Source organism: Rhododendron vialii, chromosome 10a (assembly GCF_030253575.1).
Source record: "Rhododendron vialii isolate Sample 1 chromosome 10a, ASM3025357v1".
NCBI lineage: Eukaryota > Viridiplantae > Streptophyta > Magnoliopsida > Ericales > Ericaceae > Rhododendron > Rhododendron vialii.
Window position 1 is genome coordinate 25,475,987 of NC_080566.1, and position 13,412 is coordinate 25,489,398.

Below are 13,412 nucleotides of genomic sequence, written 5' to 3' on the forward strand. Positions count from 1 at the left end.
GCCGTCCGAAGCACCAAACAGACCCCCCGGGTGAATCTCATTGAAGCCCCCGAAGCCCCAGTTTTGGAGGACGTCGGCAGATCTCCCGATGACAAAACCGTTGAAGATGTGGCCACAATCCCAATCACCGAGGACGGCTCCCGCTTCTTCCTTGTCGGTTCCTCACTTAGTGATACTGATCGGAATGAGACGGTAGCTTTTCTCAACCGAAACATTGAAGTGTTCGCCTGGACACCCTATGAGATGCCGGGGCTCGACCCCTCTTTCATCTGCCACGAGCTCAACATCGACAAAGCCAAGCGACCGGTCGTACAGAAGGCACGACGGTCCTCTCCTATTCACTCCGAGGCCGTCATTGAAGAAGTCAACAGACTCCTAAACGCTGGGGCAATCAGAGAGGTCCAGTACCCCAAATGGTTGGCTAACACCGTCGTAGTCAAGAAGAAGAATGGCAAATGGCGTGTCTGCGTCGACTACTCCAACCTCAACGACGCTTGCCCGAAGGACTTCTTTCCTCTTCCCCGTATCGACCAGCTCGTCGACGCCACCTCCGGTCACGAGCGACTCAGCTTTTTGGATGCGTACCGGGGCTACCACCAGATCGCCATGAGCGAAGGCGATATCGAGAACACTGCCTTCATTACCCCCCACGGGATCTTCGGTTACCTCGTCATGCCCTTCGGTTTAAAAAATGCCGGAGCAACCTTCTAGCGAATGATAACCAAGATGTTCGAGCGATTACTGGGCGACACTATGCTGGCATACATTGACGACATGGTGGTTAAAAGTCTTCGCGCCGGTGATCATCTAACTCACCTCGCCGAAGTCTTTGAGATACTCAAGCGCCACAAACTCCGCCTCAATGCCGAGAAATGCGTCTTCGGCGTCAGCTCTGGCAAATTTCTTGGCCACCTCGTCTCCCGACGCGGTATTGAGGCCGATCCTTCCCAAATTCGAGCTATTGATCAGCTCTCGGCTCCCCACAACAAGCGCGATGTTCAGCGCCTAACCGGTATGGCTGCTGCTCTGAATCGGTTTATAAGTCGCTCCTCGGACAAATGTCAGCCTTTCTTCGCACTACTAAAGGGCAGCCGACGAAGCTTCAACTGGACTGAAGAATGTGACCGAGCCCTCCAGCGACTAAAGGAGTATCTTTTCACGGCTCCACTCCTCGTCACTCCTAGGGACCAGGAAGACTTGTTCCTCTATCTAGCTGTCTCTCCGCACGCCGTAAGCTCGGTGCTCGTCCGACAGGAGGGTCGGGAGCACCAGCCAATCTACTACTCCAGCAAAACCATGACTCCCGCCGAGACGCGCTACCTCCCCCTGGAGAAGCTCGTGCTCGCCCTAATCTCAGCCTCCCGAAAGCTTGCCCCGTACTTCCAGTCTCATCGCATCATCATTCTGACCGAGTTCCCCCTCAAATCTCTTCTCCGAAAGGCCGATCTCTCCAACCGAATTTCACAATGGGCCGTTGAGATTGCTAATTTCGAAATCCACTTTCAGCCTCGGACAGCAATAAAGGCTCAGGTGCTGGCTGACTTCATCGCAGAGCTTACACCGCCCAACGTATCTGCTTTGGCACCCCCACCGAGCACCGAAGCAGAACTCCAAGCCAACCCTAGCACAGCTTGGCAGCTCTTTCACGGAGATGTATGGAAAATGTACGTCGATGGCGCATCCAACAGCCGAGGCGCAGGTGCAGGCGTCGTTCTTCTCTCACCCTCCGGTGTCTTGCACGAAAGCTCCTTCTCCATCAATTTCCCAGCCTCTAACAACGAGGCCGAATATGAGGCGTTGATCTCCGGACTCAAGACTGCCGAAGCCATTGGCATCGAAGAGCTCGTCGTTTACAGCGACTCCCAGTTGGTGGTTAACCAACTCTCTGAAGAATACGAAGCTCGGGATGACCGCATGCGTACCTACCTCAGCGCCGCAGTCCAGCTCATTCAACGCTTTAAAGCAATCAGAGTCGAGCATATTTCAATGGAACAGAACGCCCACGCTGACGCCCTGGCAGGGCTCGCTTCGGCATTCTCATGTACTGGGCACCGATCCATTTCCTTCAATTCTATTGACAAGCCCAGTTTTGAGCTCGAAGACCTACAGAAGGAAGTACTCAACATAGAGCTCGGTCCGAGCTGGATGGATGAAATCGTCCTTTACCTGAGGGAAGACTCCCTTCCCACCGACAAAAAGGAGGCTCACCGACTCCGAAACAAAGCTGCTCTCTTCTGGCTCAATCCCAACGGCAAGCTTTACCGAAGATCATTTACCGGGCCGTACTTATTGGTGGCGCACCCACATCAAGTTCCGGGCATCATCGAAGAGCTTCATGCCGGTGACAGCGGTTGTCACTCCGGTGGACGATCGCTCGCCCATCGAGCCCTCACTCAGGGGTATTGGTGGCCGACAATGAAAAAGGATTCCGAAGAGTTCGTCAAGCGTTGCAAGAAGTGCCAGATGTTCGCTCCCATTATCCATCAGCCGGCCCGGGACCTTAGCCCTCTTACCAGCCCCTGGCCCTTCTCCCAATGGGGCATGGATATCGTTGGAAAGCTCCCTGTCGCTCCGGGTGGATTCAAGTTCCTCTTGACCGCAACCGATTATTTCTCAAAATGGGTCGAAGCCGAGCCCCTGGTCACCATTGAAGAAGCAGACATCATCCGCTTCGTATGGCGAAACTTAATCTCTCGCTTCGGTGTACCGTTCGCCATAATTACAGACAATGGAAGACAGTTTACAGGGCAGAAGTACCGGGCCCTGCTTGACAAATACGGTATCAAATGGGATACATCCACCCCGGCTTACCCCCAGGGCAACGGACAGGCCGAGGCGGCAAACAAAGCAATTTCATCTGGACTAAAGCGACGACTCGAGTCACGGCGAGGAAAGTGGGCCGAAGAGCTTCCCAGGGTACTCTGGGGCTACCGTACGACGCCTCGGCGATCAACCGGTCGCACACCTTTCTCCTTGGCATTCGGAATGGAGGCGGTCATCCCACTCCAAGTCGGACTCCCAACAATGAGAACAGAAAATTTTGATGAGTCGGTCAACAATAACACCATTGCTTCGGACCTCGATTTAGCCGAAGAAGAGCGGGACAACGCAAGGATCAAGCTTGCTTCATACCAACAGGAGATTGCAAAGGGTTACAACCGGAGCGTGCGTCTCAGGTCGTTCAAGCCTGACGATCTTGTTTGGAAAAAGGTGGTGGAGAAGTCCAAAAAGCGAAAACTAATGCCCAATTGGGAGGGTCCTTACCGAGTTCTCAAGCACCTCGGTTCAGGTAATTACAAATTGGAGAAACTGGATGGCTCCCCCATCGCTAAGTCATGGAATGCAAACAATTTGAAGTTCTACGAGTAGTGCTCGGCTATCGAAGCCCGTTTTGTCCTTATTACGTTGCATTTTCTTTTGAGAAAGTTTTGAAGGCAATCTGCTTATGTATTGACAATACCTCGAGTTTTAATGAGAATTCTCTTTGGCACTATTCGTACACTGATTGTTTAAATTACTTATACTTGGTCTATTCTTGCCCGGACCATTTTATACCGACTTCAGGGATATTGTTCTCCCATAGGTGATACCCTCGGAGAAAAATTCCCACCAAGTCGCCCGGGCCTCTTCGGTCGTCTGAATTTCTGGTCACTCGCTGTAAGGATACCCGGCCTTTTTCTCCAAGCCCCTTACACCGACCCACCAGAAATTTCTCACTGTTCGGACTCGCTGCGTCACGAACCTATGGCAAAAACCATACCACTTCGTGACCCCGGCCTACGTCCCTAGCAGTAATACCATCCCGCGCCTGCTCGATAAGCTCATTTCTATTAATAAGCAGGGGCGTGCAATGTCAAAAATTCATTAAAGCAAGTGCTTCTGATTCGGTCCCTACCGGCCCTCAAACTAGCTGGGGCTTCGGAACGAGTCACCTTTTCTTGATTAATCATCTTTTTTATGCTTGGCAAAACGATTCGGTTAACGCTTCGGTTAAACTTGTTTCTACAAACTTTTCAAGTCCCACCGAAGGAGGGGCATCATAACCTAAGGAGCAAACCAATCAAACAAGCATTTCAAAGATAAAAACATTCAAGAAAAGAAGAGCATTCATTCACGAACAATAAACAAAAAGGGTACTGCTTCAAGTATCAAACGATTACAATCCCTGGAACGGCAAACTCCAAATGTCCGGAGCCGTCCAGTAAACCGACCATTCAAGCAAAAATTAAAGTACTTTTTCAGAGCTGCGAAATATAAAGTTCCTATGCTTCATCAGGAAACAGGGGCGCTAAGGTCAGCTGGCTCCTCGGTCGCTTGGGGCTCTTGGTTCGGCACCTGCTCGCTTTCCTCCTCCGGTAGCACGAGCTCTTCAGGAGGGGGCTCAGGCACGGTTCGAAGCTCCGAACCCTCTGGCAGAGTAAGCTTGCTTATCAAGGCCTCGTGTCCGTACCGAAGTCCGTCCAAGAACCGATCTCTGAAGAGCTCGGCTTCTATCTCTCGGACCTGCTTCTTATATTCTACTCCGGCAGCATCCCAGCCTTCATCGTAGCCTCTGTTCCTTGCAAACTCAACCTCCCGAGCTCCAGCAACCCTCAATGTGTCAGCATCCTCCTCAGCTTTCGTGGCCCTCCCTTCAGCAATTACCCGCTCCCGGTCGCACCTCTGAAAGTCGGCCAGGTAGAGGTCACAAGTCTCCCTCGCCACTTTCAGGTCGTCCTCTCTCTGAGCAAGGGTTTTTCTCAGCAGCTCCATCTCCTGCTCTCGTGCCTGGCATTGTTCGTTCACAGCGAGCACCCGAGCGCCGGCCTACCAACACAATTAAAATTGATCAAAATTCCAACAATCAATCAAGGGGGTAAGAAAAGAAACTTTCAGAAGTAACTTACTTTCAGAAGTGCCTGCGCTATCTCTCCTGTCAGATCCACGGTGCACCCCTCAACAGCTCGGGCATCCTTCGGAAGAATACACGACCGAAGCAGCCCAAACGCCGTCCCAATGTTAGAAGACGCGCTATCGGCGTGATGAATTAGGCGCCCCGAGTAGTGACGAACCTCGGGGGCCCAAGGGACCTCCCTCGCCGGAACACGAGTCCCCGTTTCGGTTCCCCGCCGGCTCTCCACATCTCCTTCGTCTCCTCGGGTTCCCGTCTCTTCTATCAAGATCGGCTCCCCGCCCCTTCCTTGTCCGAAGTTTTCTTCCTCGGTCCGAGCCCTCTTCTCCGGAGGCTCCCGAGGAGAAACAGGGATCACCCTCGAGGCTCCGGCCCCCGGTGAGCCAATCCTGACGCCATCACCCCGTCCTCGTGGCCTTTGGCGCCGAAGGTTGAGCACTTCTCTTCCACGACCGCTCATCTCTCCACTAAGTCCCGTCCTTTCTGGGGTCTCCCGGTCGATTTCTTCTCGGATCACGCCTCGGGGACCAGAATCACCAACTTCGTCCTCTGTCGCCCCAGCTCCTCGTCTCCTACCTTCTGCTCTTCCTTGGCTTCTCCTTCGGCCACGTCCTCGTCCACCTCGAGAAACTCCTTGCTGCCTCGGCTTCTTTTTCAAATAGCCGGTATAGGTCGGTTTGTATCCGAGCAGATCAGGTGCATACCGACTCGTAATAAGAATGGCGTAAGCAGCTGTTATTTGCGCTCGGTTAGCCCTTCCCCGAAGCTCTGCAACGATGCCCTCGGCTGAAGGATAGGCAATGGAAGAATCAGTATACAATGAGGAAAGAAAAATGTGCAGACATAATAAAGCTAAAAAGATACTTCTACTGACCAGGAGCCCCGGTTTCGAACTGAATTGTGGTGGCTGTGTCCGCGCTTTCCCCGGGCCCAAACATAAAATTCCCGGTGACCGATACATAAATACTGGCCCACTCTTCCGAGTCGGGAAGATGGTCGATAAGGAATGTATCGTATCCCGTCCTACAGGAGAGGTAGTGACGGTCGCTCTCCCGGTTTACTCCAACGAGGTATACACCGAAGAGCTCCTCGAGTCCGAACGTGAGGTTGTATTGCCTCCTCAGCTCTATAATGCTCGTGATGATCCGGTAGAAGTTCACCGTAAGCTGAGAAGACGTGAGGGAGAGGGCTCGGAGAACCCTTCGGACAAACTGATGAAGGGGGAATCTAACGCCCCCCTCTGTGATAGCCATCAAAGGGAAGATGAGAGCTCCCTCCCGGTGAGGAAGGTCCTTGGGGTCGCTGTTCGGTAAGATCCGAACGTCAACATCATGAGGAACGCTGTATACCCTCTTGAATTCAGCATAAGAAGCCGAGGAGCCGTCAAAATACTGGTTTCGGTATGGGCATGGCCTCATCGCCCTCCTGCGTCCCCGTACCTCCTCAGGGGCATCCGCGAATGGACCCGGACCTTGGTTCGAGGTACTTGGGGCATCCATCTCTTGGGAGTCAAACGTCGTCACCTCACGAGGAGCTCTCGAGGGTTCAAATGGTTCAACGCAGTCGATTGGAGTCCGGAAGAATGCCCTCTCCCGAAGTGTCTGGCGAATGTCCTCGGGAATTTCGATAGGTGAAGAGCCTGAACTACAGGAACTGTCCGAAGAGAGCTCGATGACCATTCGCTTCTGCCTAACCAAGGAAAGGAATACAAAAAACCCGTTAGCTATGTGCTCAGGGAAAAATCAATGTCTAACGCTCGGTGCGAAATGGTCATCGCTCCTCGGAGTCCTCGGACAATCGTTTCCTATGAAGGTGCTTCCCTCTTGGAAGAATTTCTAAAGATCAGAAGTCCTTTCCCTTGAGATCAAGATGAGTCTAGGTCTCGGGATGAGTTTTGGCCTCGGGATGAATCTAGGTCTCGGGATGAGTTTATACCTCGGTGAAAGCGTGAACAGCGCTGGAGAAGCCCAGCGCCGCCTTGAACCAGACAGCGGCGAGCGGTTGCTCAGCCAGAACAAGCGCAAGAAAACGGCGAAGACTCAAAAACAATGATCAAAACATGAAGAATAAAGCAAGGAGGTCGACTTACCTCAAGTTCGTGCAAGATCTCCCAACCAGAACGATCGAAATCTCGATTGAAAGCTGGAAGTATACGGCGGCGGCGGTTCGACTTCAGGAGCGGAAGAAAAGGTGACGATCTCACCTCTGTCTCTCCTATTTATAATGGTAGAGATGGAAAGCTGCGCGGGAAACGAAGCGTCGTGCATCGAGCCGTTAGATCTATGATGCACCGACACGGACACGGACACGGACACGGACACCGAAACCGACACCGGGACACGGGAATTCTAAAAAAATGGGGACACGGACACGGCAGGGGACACGCCACGTGTATATTTATTTATTTATTTATATATATAAATAATTAATTAATTATAGTTTAGCACCCAGAAATTTAAAATATATATAATTTGGTCCCAAAAATTTTTTTAAAAAAAATTACAGTTTGACCCCTAAATTTTTCAAAAATTACAGTTTGGCCCCAAAAATTTTAAAAAAAATTACAGTTTGACCCCTGCCGTGTCCCCATCGGTGTCCCCGCCGTGTCCCTAGCGGTGTCCCGCCGTGTCCCCCTCAAAATTTAATATTAAAATATGGGACACGCCACGTGGCGTGTCCCGTACGTATCTCCGAGGTGTCCCGCGGTGTCCCCGTGTCCCCGTGTCCTGACACTGCGATACTTCGACCTTTAGAGGTGTCGGTGCTTCATAGCGTTAGATCATCGACATGTGTTATCATCGGACGGCTAGTATCAAGGACTCTGCACCGAGGACAGGCGCCGGATATTCAAACCTTAGGCATGTTGACGCGTGTCACCGAAGCGACGTTTCGTACCAATCAACTGACATGGCACGTGCCGAGGCAGCTTTCTGATTCTGAGACCTTGGCAACAGCTGACAAGTGGCTCTTCTCTGGCGCGGATTGAACAGGAATCTATCGAAGCAATTTCACTCTTCGGTTATTCTCTAAAAAGATCAAGGCCTGATATCTCATACGATGGGATCAAGACCCTGAAGCAGAGGTGCAAAGCTCCAGGGACTTGAGGGGCTATTGTGGAGGTTTCGGTCATCGGTAATCTAACCGGACCACCATCAACCGAGGCCTCATATTAACACGGGCCTGTGTATACTTTTCTGTTTACTCGCTCGGCGTCAGGTCTCCTGTTGACACTTCGGTTAATTACCGAGGTGTGCATTCCGTTTGGGCCTCTTGGCAGAATGCAGTATAGCAGGAGGGGACCATGAGCGACGCGTGGCGAAAAGGATCATCTGGGCCAGGCCTGCCCATGTGCTTCGTAACCGTCTTATCCCGTGGCGTCATCTATGATGTCACCGAGGGCGGTTACCTAAGCGTGACCTCCACGCACTGGCTTGGAGCCCAAGTTAACCTAGGTCTATAAATACAAAGGGATATTCATCTTTGAGAGGTATGCCATCTTTCCCTAACCCTAGACCTAAAAGCAACTCTCCTTACATCTAACTTGATCGTTGGAGGGTCACTAGGCTATTCCAGCCTTAGTGACTTGTTGCAGGGTCAGCGGCGGAGGAACGGAGTAGCGGAAGTGAAGTACTAGTTCAGGCGAAGGTCTCTCCTCCTAAATCGAACCCCTACAGTAAACATTAGCCTATCGACAATTTCCAAATTAAAGATAAAGATAGTAATTTATTGTAATCAGATAAACTTGAGAACAGTTACTTGTGCAAAAATAAGGTGGAGATTGGAGAGGCACAAAAGAGGATAGTGAAAGCTCTGCCAATTGAAGAAATTAAACAAAAAGGTACAAACCCATAAGTCCATTCACTCTCAATGAAGGGTCCAATTCTGAGGCAAGCATACAACCCTTGTGCTTGGATTTCCTTGATGAACTTCACCAGATCGTATCTGCCACTAAAATCATACTATGCAACACAAAACCCACGGTTACCATATATAGTAAGAAAGACCCAGGAGAACTTTTTCAGCTGAAGATTGGGTTGGGACTGTAGCTGACAAACCTGACCGGGTTGGGGCTCATGGAGATTCCAAAACACATAGGTCTGTATAACTTCTAGCCCTCCTTCCTTGGCTTTAGCAATCAGAGATGGCCACATCTGAAAGTGAACAAGAAGTTTATATCACCATTTGTTTTCTCTTATGGAGTATCTATTTGATTCATCTGTTTTTGCTATTAAGATTACAACTATTTTAATAAATATTAAAAAACGTAGTGCAAGCAACTGTTTCTGTTTGCGTGCACACGTGTGTCACTTGCTGCAATACCGTCGAACAGATGAGGTCCTTTAATTAGAAACTACTACTAATCCATGACTTTTGTAACGAAACCTAAAAGAAGTGAGGAATGGACTTTCTTTTGTTGGAAGATAAATTGGTTACCAATAAAATACGTTTCTAGTTTTTTTTTTACTAAACAACGGGTTAAAATAAACAAAATAAAGTAAAAAGTTTAACGAATGATAGAATTATCATGAACGGTAAAGAAAATGTTAGGATGTATACTTTGTTAAACTAACTGAAGAACCTTACAGTAGAAAGTTTTGATATTGTTTTTAGAGCTTATTCAGTTTAGCATTACTTTATCTGTAAAAGAACATAAAAATGGATGACTTAAATCAACTCCAGGAGGGTAGAGATTCCAAAGGTGGTACTCACATGTGAGACCATGGGTACCAACCATACCCCAATGACGTGGCTAGATATGATGTAGTATAAATGAAGAGAGAGTGAGAATAAAAATTCCATTACCTTGGGAGTGCTGCGAGGATAGTGAATAGAACCAGAAAAGAGAAGTTTGTGTTTCCCATCAATGATGAGAGATCTTCCATCATAGGTGACATTCTCCCCGCCAACACTCCTTTCTCCTCCAACCACTGCTACCACCACAACTGCCAAACAGAGCCACCAATCCATCTCTCCCTAGCTACTTCCCTCCCCACTTGCCAGGTAAGCTAGCTTTCTATATATAAACGCAAACACACACTTGAGGTTGAGGGCTGGTAGTTGGACCACAAGAACAAACACACTTATTAATGAGAATGTTTGATCAGTTATGTTTTCTAGCCCTATAATACCCCACTTATTTAGTCTCATTGAAGGGACTATGGTCTCTGCATGTAGAGGAGCCAGTACTTGATTATCTTTGAAGTGATTATGGAATATCTTACCTTCTACTGCACATGTACCAAGTGTGATGGCCCCATGTGACAGGCATGCCCCAACTTTACTGGAATCTACTACTCAACAGAACATTTAGATTTTGACTTTTCATTTAGATGAAGATTACCGAAAAAGAAGCTTTCAATTCCATCTCTTCTTCAAAACTTGTGCATATTGGAATGGTTAGGACTAGGAGTATAGGAATGGACTTCTTGAACTAATGGTGCGGCTTATTCTTTTAGATAAAAAATAAATAGACCAAAAATTTACAAACATGAAGAAGAAAGCATCTTCTTCTCTTTTTTTTTAAAGATACTCCCTCCGTTCCAAAATGAGTGACCTTTTTGGGACTCCGTATCATTTTAAAATGCTTCTATCTATCGAATTATGAAGTTTTATGTGATTTTGAAAATTTTGTTTGATAGAACTAATTAAAATTAAGATTTATTAAACAAGATCTATATTGCATATTTTTTTAACATTTATTTTGAAATATATAAAATGACACGCTTTCCCAAAAAGATCACTCATTTTGGAACTGAGGGAGTAACACTTGAAAAGGATTCCTGCATTATTTTAGGTAGAAAGATACTAGGATGTAAGTTGTAGAGCAAATAGTTCAATGACACCACATTTAGTTCCTATTTTCTTACACCTACTAATGTATGCATGGTAAATTTTGGGATTCCAAAAAAAAATTGTAACAGGTTATTAGATATGCATTGCGAATCTCCAAAAAAAAAAAATTGCAAATCTAGGATTTTATAGAGAACTTATCTTTTCTCCTTATAGAATGTAATTTAGACATGCATTGTGAATCTCCAAGTCACTAAGAGAGGAATTATTATGAGTATAATTTATGGGAAATGATATTGGCACTCCAAAATCAGTGTAACTCCAAAGCCACTTTTCTTTGTTTTTTGGAGTGCTTGCATCAATTTTTGGAGTGCCAATATCATTTCCCTAATTTATAAGCTTTCTTCACAATTATCCGAAGAAGGATTGAATGCTAGCCATGAAAATATTAAGGCCCAAAAATTGGCCAAAGAAAGATGAGGGAAGCCAATCACAACATTAAACATGGAAGATTGCGTGTGCATGCATGATATATGTGTGGAGAGAGAGAGAGAGAGAGAGAGAGAGAGAGAGAGAGAGAGAGGCCAATTAGTAACAGAGCTGTTACATAAAACCACATTTTGTATTCATGGTGTAATTTGTAACAAGATGCATATATTCTAAACAAATTAAACTCATCATGAGGACATAAGCTAAGAATCAAGAATGGATGTGGGGCAAAAACGAAAGAATGAGTAAAGAGCTGCCAAAGACTATGTCCTGATTGTGGAGACTGCAATATTTCCACTGCACATCCTCTCTCAGTTGCAGTACCCGTCAGATTCTAGTTGATCCCTACTAGATTCAAGAGGCAAGTCCAGACGCATATAATGAAGCCTATCTACATAGACAAAGTGCACAAAAAGAAGAAACATAAAGAGAGACTTGAGCCAAAGAGCTCTAAAAACTATAGCATTCCAGTCAACCAATTGACCAAAGGATTAAGGCGGTTAAAATGAGCCAGAAAATGTACAACAGATCATTCTTTGAAAATGAACCAAAATCACGCTTTGAGCATAACCAGCCTTTCATAGCAGATATAGGACTTGTTGGGCCATTTTTGCAATAGAATACCAAGAAAGAACAGGCCGGTTCCCATCACGTGGCAATCGGTAACCATTTGAGCAGTTCTTAGATAAACCAAATGGGCTCACAACTTTAAATCAAAACTTTACCACTTTATAATATGGCCTGTTAGAAGTATCATCAGTAGAGCCACCTAAATCTTGAAGCACACTCGTGTAGATTCCAACAAATGGCCAAAGTTTGAACTTACAGTAAGGGGAATAAAAAGATATGTTAAAGCATCCAACACAAAACCAATTGGCTAGGATTCGAGAGGCCGGTCAGTCTCATTCACAGATACTAAACTTAACCGACGTGGGATTAGCTATTACATTCCCTCGCATGTGTGACACAGACTCAGACGTGAAGAGGTATCAAATGATCCAAAACCAAGGGATCACTAGGAAAGAAAGTGCACTTTTGCACAAAAGAGGAAATAAATCAAGAGAGTTGTGTCCAAAAAATGACTCTGCAAGCCAAGCCCTGATAGCATGGTAGAGCACCCAAGTAAAAATTGGCAATAAGGGTTGAGGCCACCCATGTTCACAATCAACCACTTTGGGACAAGCTTTTACAGGATGAATAGCAGGTGTAGGATGTAGATTAACCTCAAGGGGACTACAAGAAGAAAAACTAGAAGCACGATGAGCTTGCAATGCAGGATGTGTACATCACATTGGCAGATTCGTTCAGGGTTGCTTGGTTAAAGCTTCTTTGTCTATTACTAAAGCTAAACTAGAAGAAAATGAAAGCATTGTCTTTCATTGTTAGACTTGTCCCACATCGCTCATCTAAGCCACCCAAGCTTGCTTAATAAATTATAGAGGCTACTCCACCTATTGCCAATTGGTTTTAGGTTGGAACCCTCCAAGAAATCTAACATGGTATCAGAGCTAGGTCTTGGGTGGCCTCACCTCTCGTGGGAAAGTCTTTGTCATCTCTGTCGCCCGAGTCAGTCAGTCAGCTCCTGGTCTGTCACCTCCACGTGTATCCGGGCTGCACGTGAGGGGGAGTGTTAGACTTGTCCCACATCGCTCATCTAAGCCACCCAAGCTTGGTTAATAAATTATAGAGGCTACTCCACCTATTGTCAATTGGTTTTAGGTTGGAACCCGCCAAGAAATCTACCACTCATGACCAAGCACACCAGAGATTCCCTATCAAACTACAAGTTACGAGTACAAATGTGCTTCTATGTCATTTTTTCGTTAAGAGCCAATACGTGACATATTAAGGTTAAGAGAGTCAACTAACATGCATCGTCGAGTTATAGAAATATTGATTAGGGAACTTGGTAAATCCACAACTGGAATGTCACACAATGACCATGTTACGTGCCCCGATACTCCTATTCAAAACCATGAGCAAGCCCTGGATGCTTGTGTAAGACCACAATTGGGGTAATCGAGACCACATACATCATTTTGATTGTGATTCAACCAAGGTGAGGATGCATATGGGCAACTGATAAAAGAACTTATCAGCAACTAAATCAAACAATGAGGGAGAACGGGTAAGTGAGAGCAACGAGGGCAAAATACAACCACATAGTTTCGGTTCCCGGATCCATATAACTACACAGTACATATCCATATGACAGTACCTCGTCACAACTGGAGTAATCCTA

At 47.0% G+C, this 13,412-nt stretch overlaps 1 protein-coding gene across 6 annotated transcripts in view; it reads right to left on the reverse strand.

The window, feature by feature from the left end:
- Positions 1-13,412, reverse strand: part of LOC131304779 (beta-galactosidase 6-like) — a 43,056-nt gene that overhangs the window by 15,402 nt on the left and 14,242 nt on the right. For all 6 annotated transcript variants that reach the window (XM_058332161.1, XM_058332160.1, XM_058332158.1 and 3 more), the window contains exons 8-10: positions 9,695-9,905; positions 8,947-9,042; positions 8,738-8,850 (exon numbers count right to left, since the gene is read on the reverse strand). In XM_058332161.1, the coding sequence (XP_058188144.1) occupies positions 8,738-8,850; positions 8,947-9,042; positions 9,695-9,859 (374 nt within the window). In that variant the 5' untranslated portion in view covers positions 9,860-9,905. The remainder of the gene's footprint in view (positions 1-8,737; positions 8,851-8,946; positions 9,043-9,694; positions 9,906-13,412) is intronic.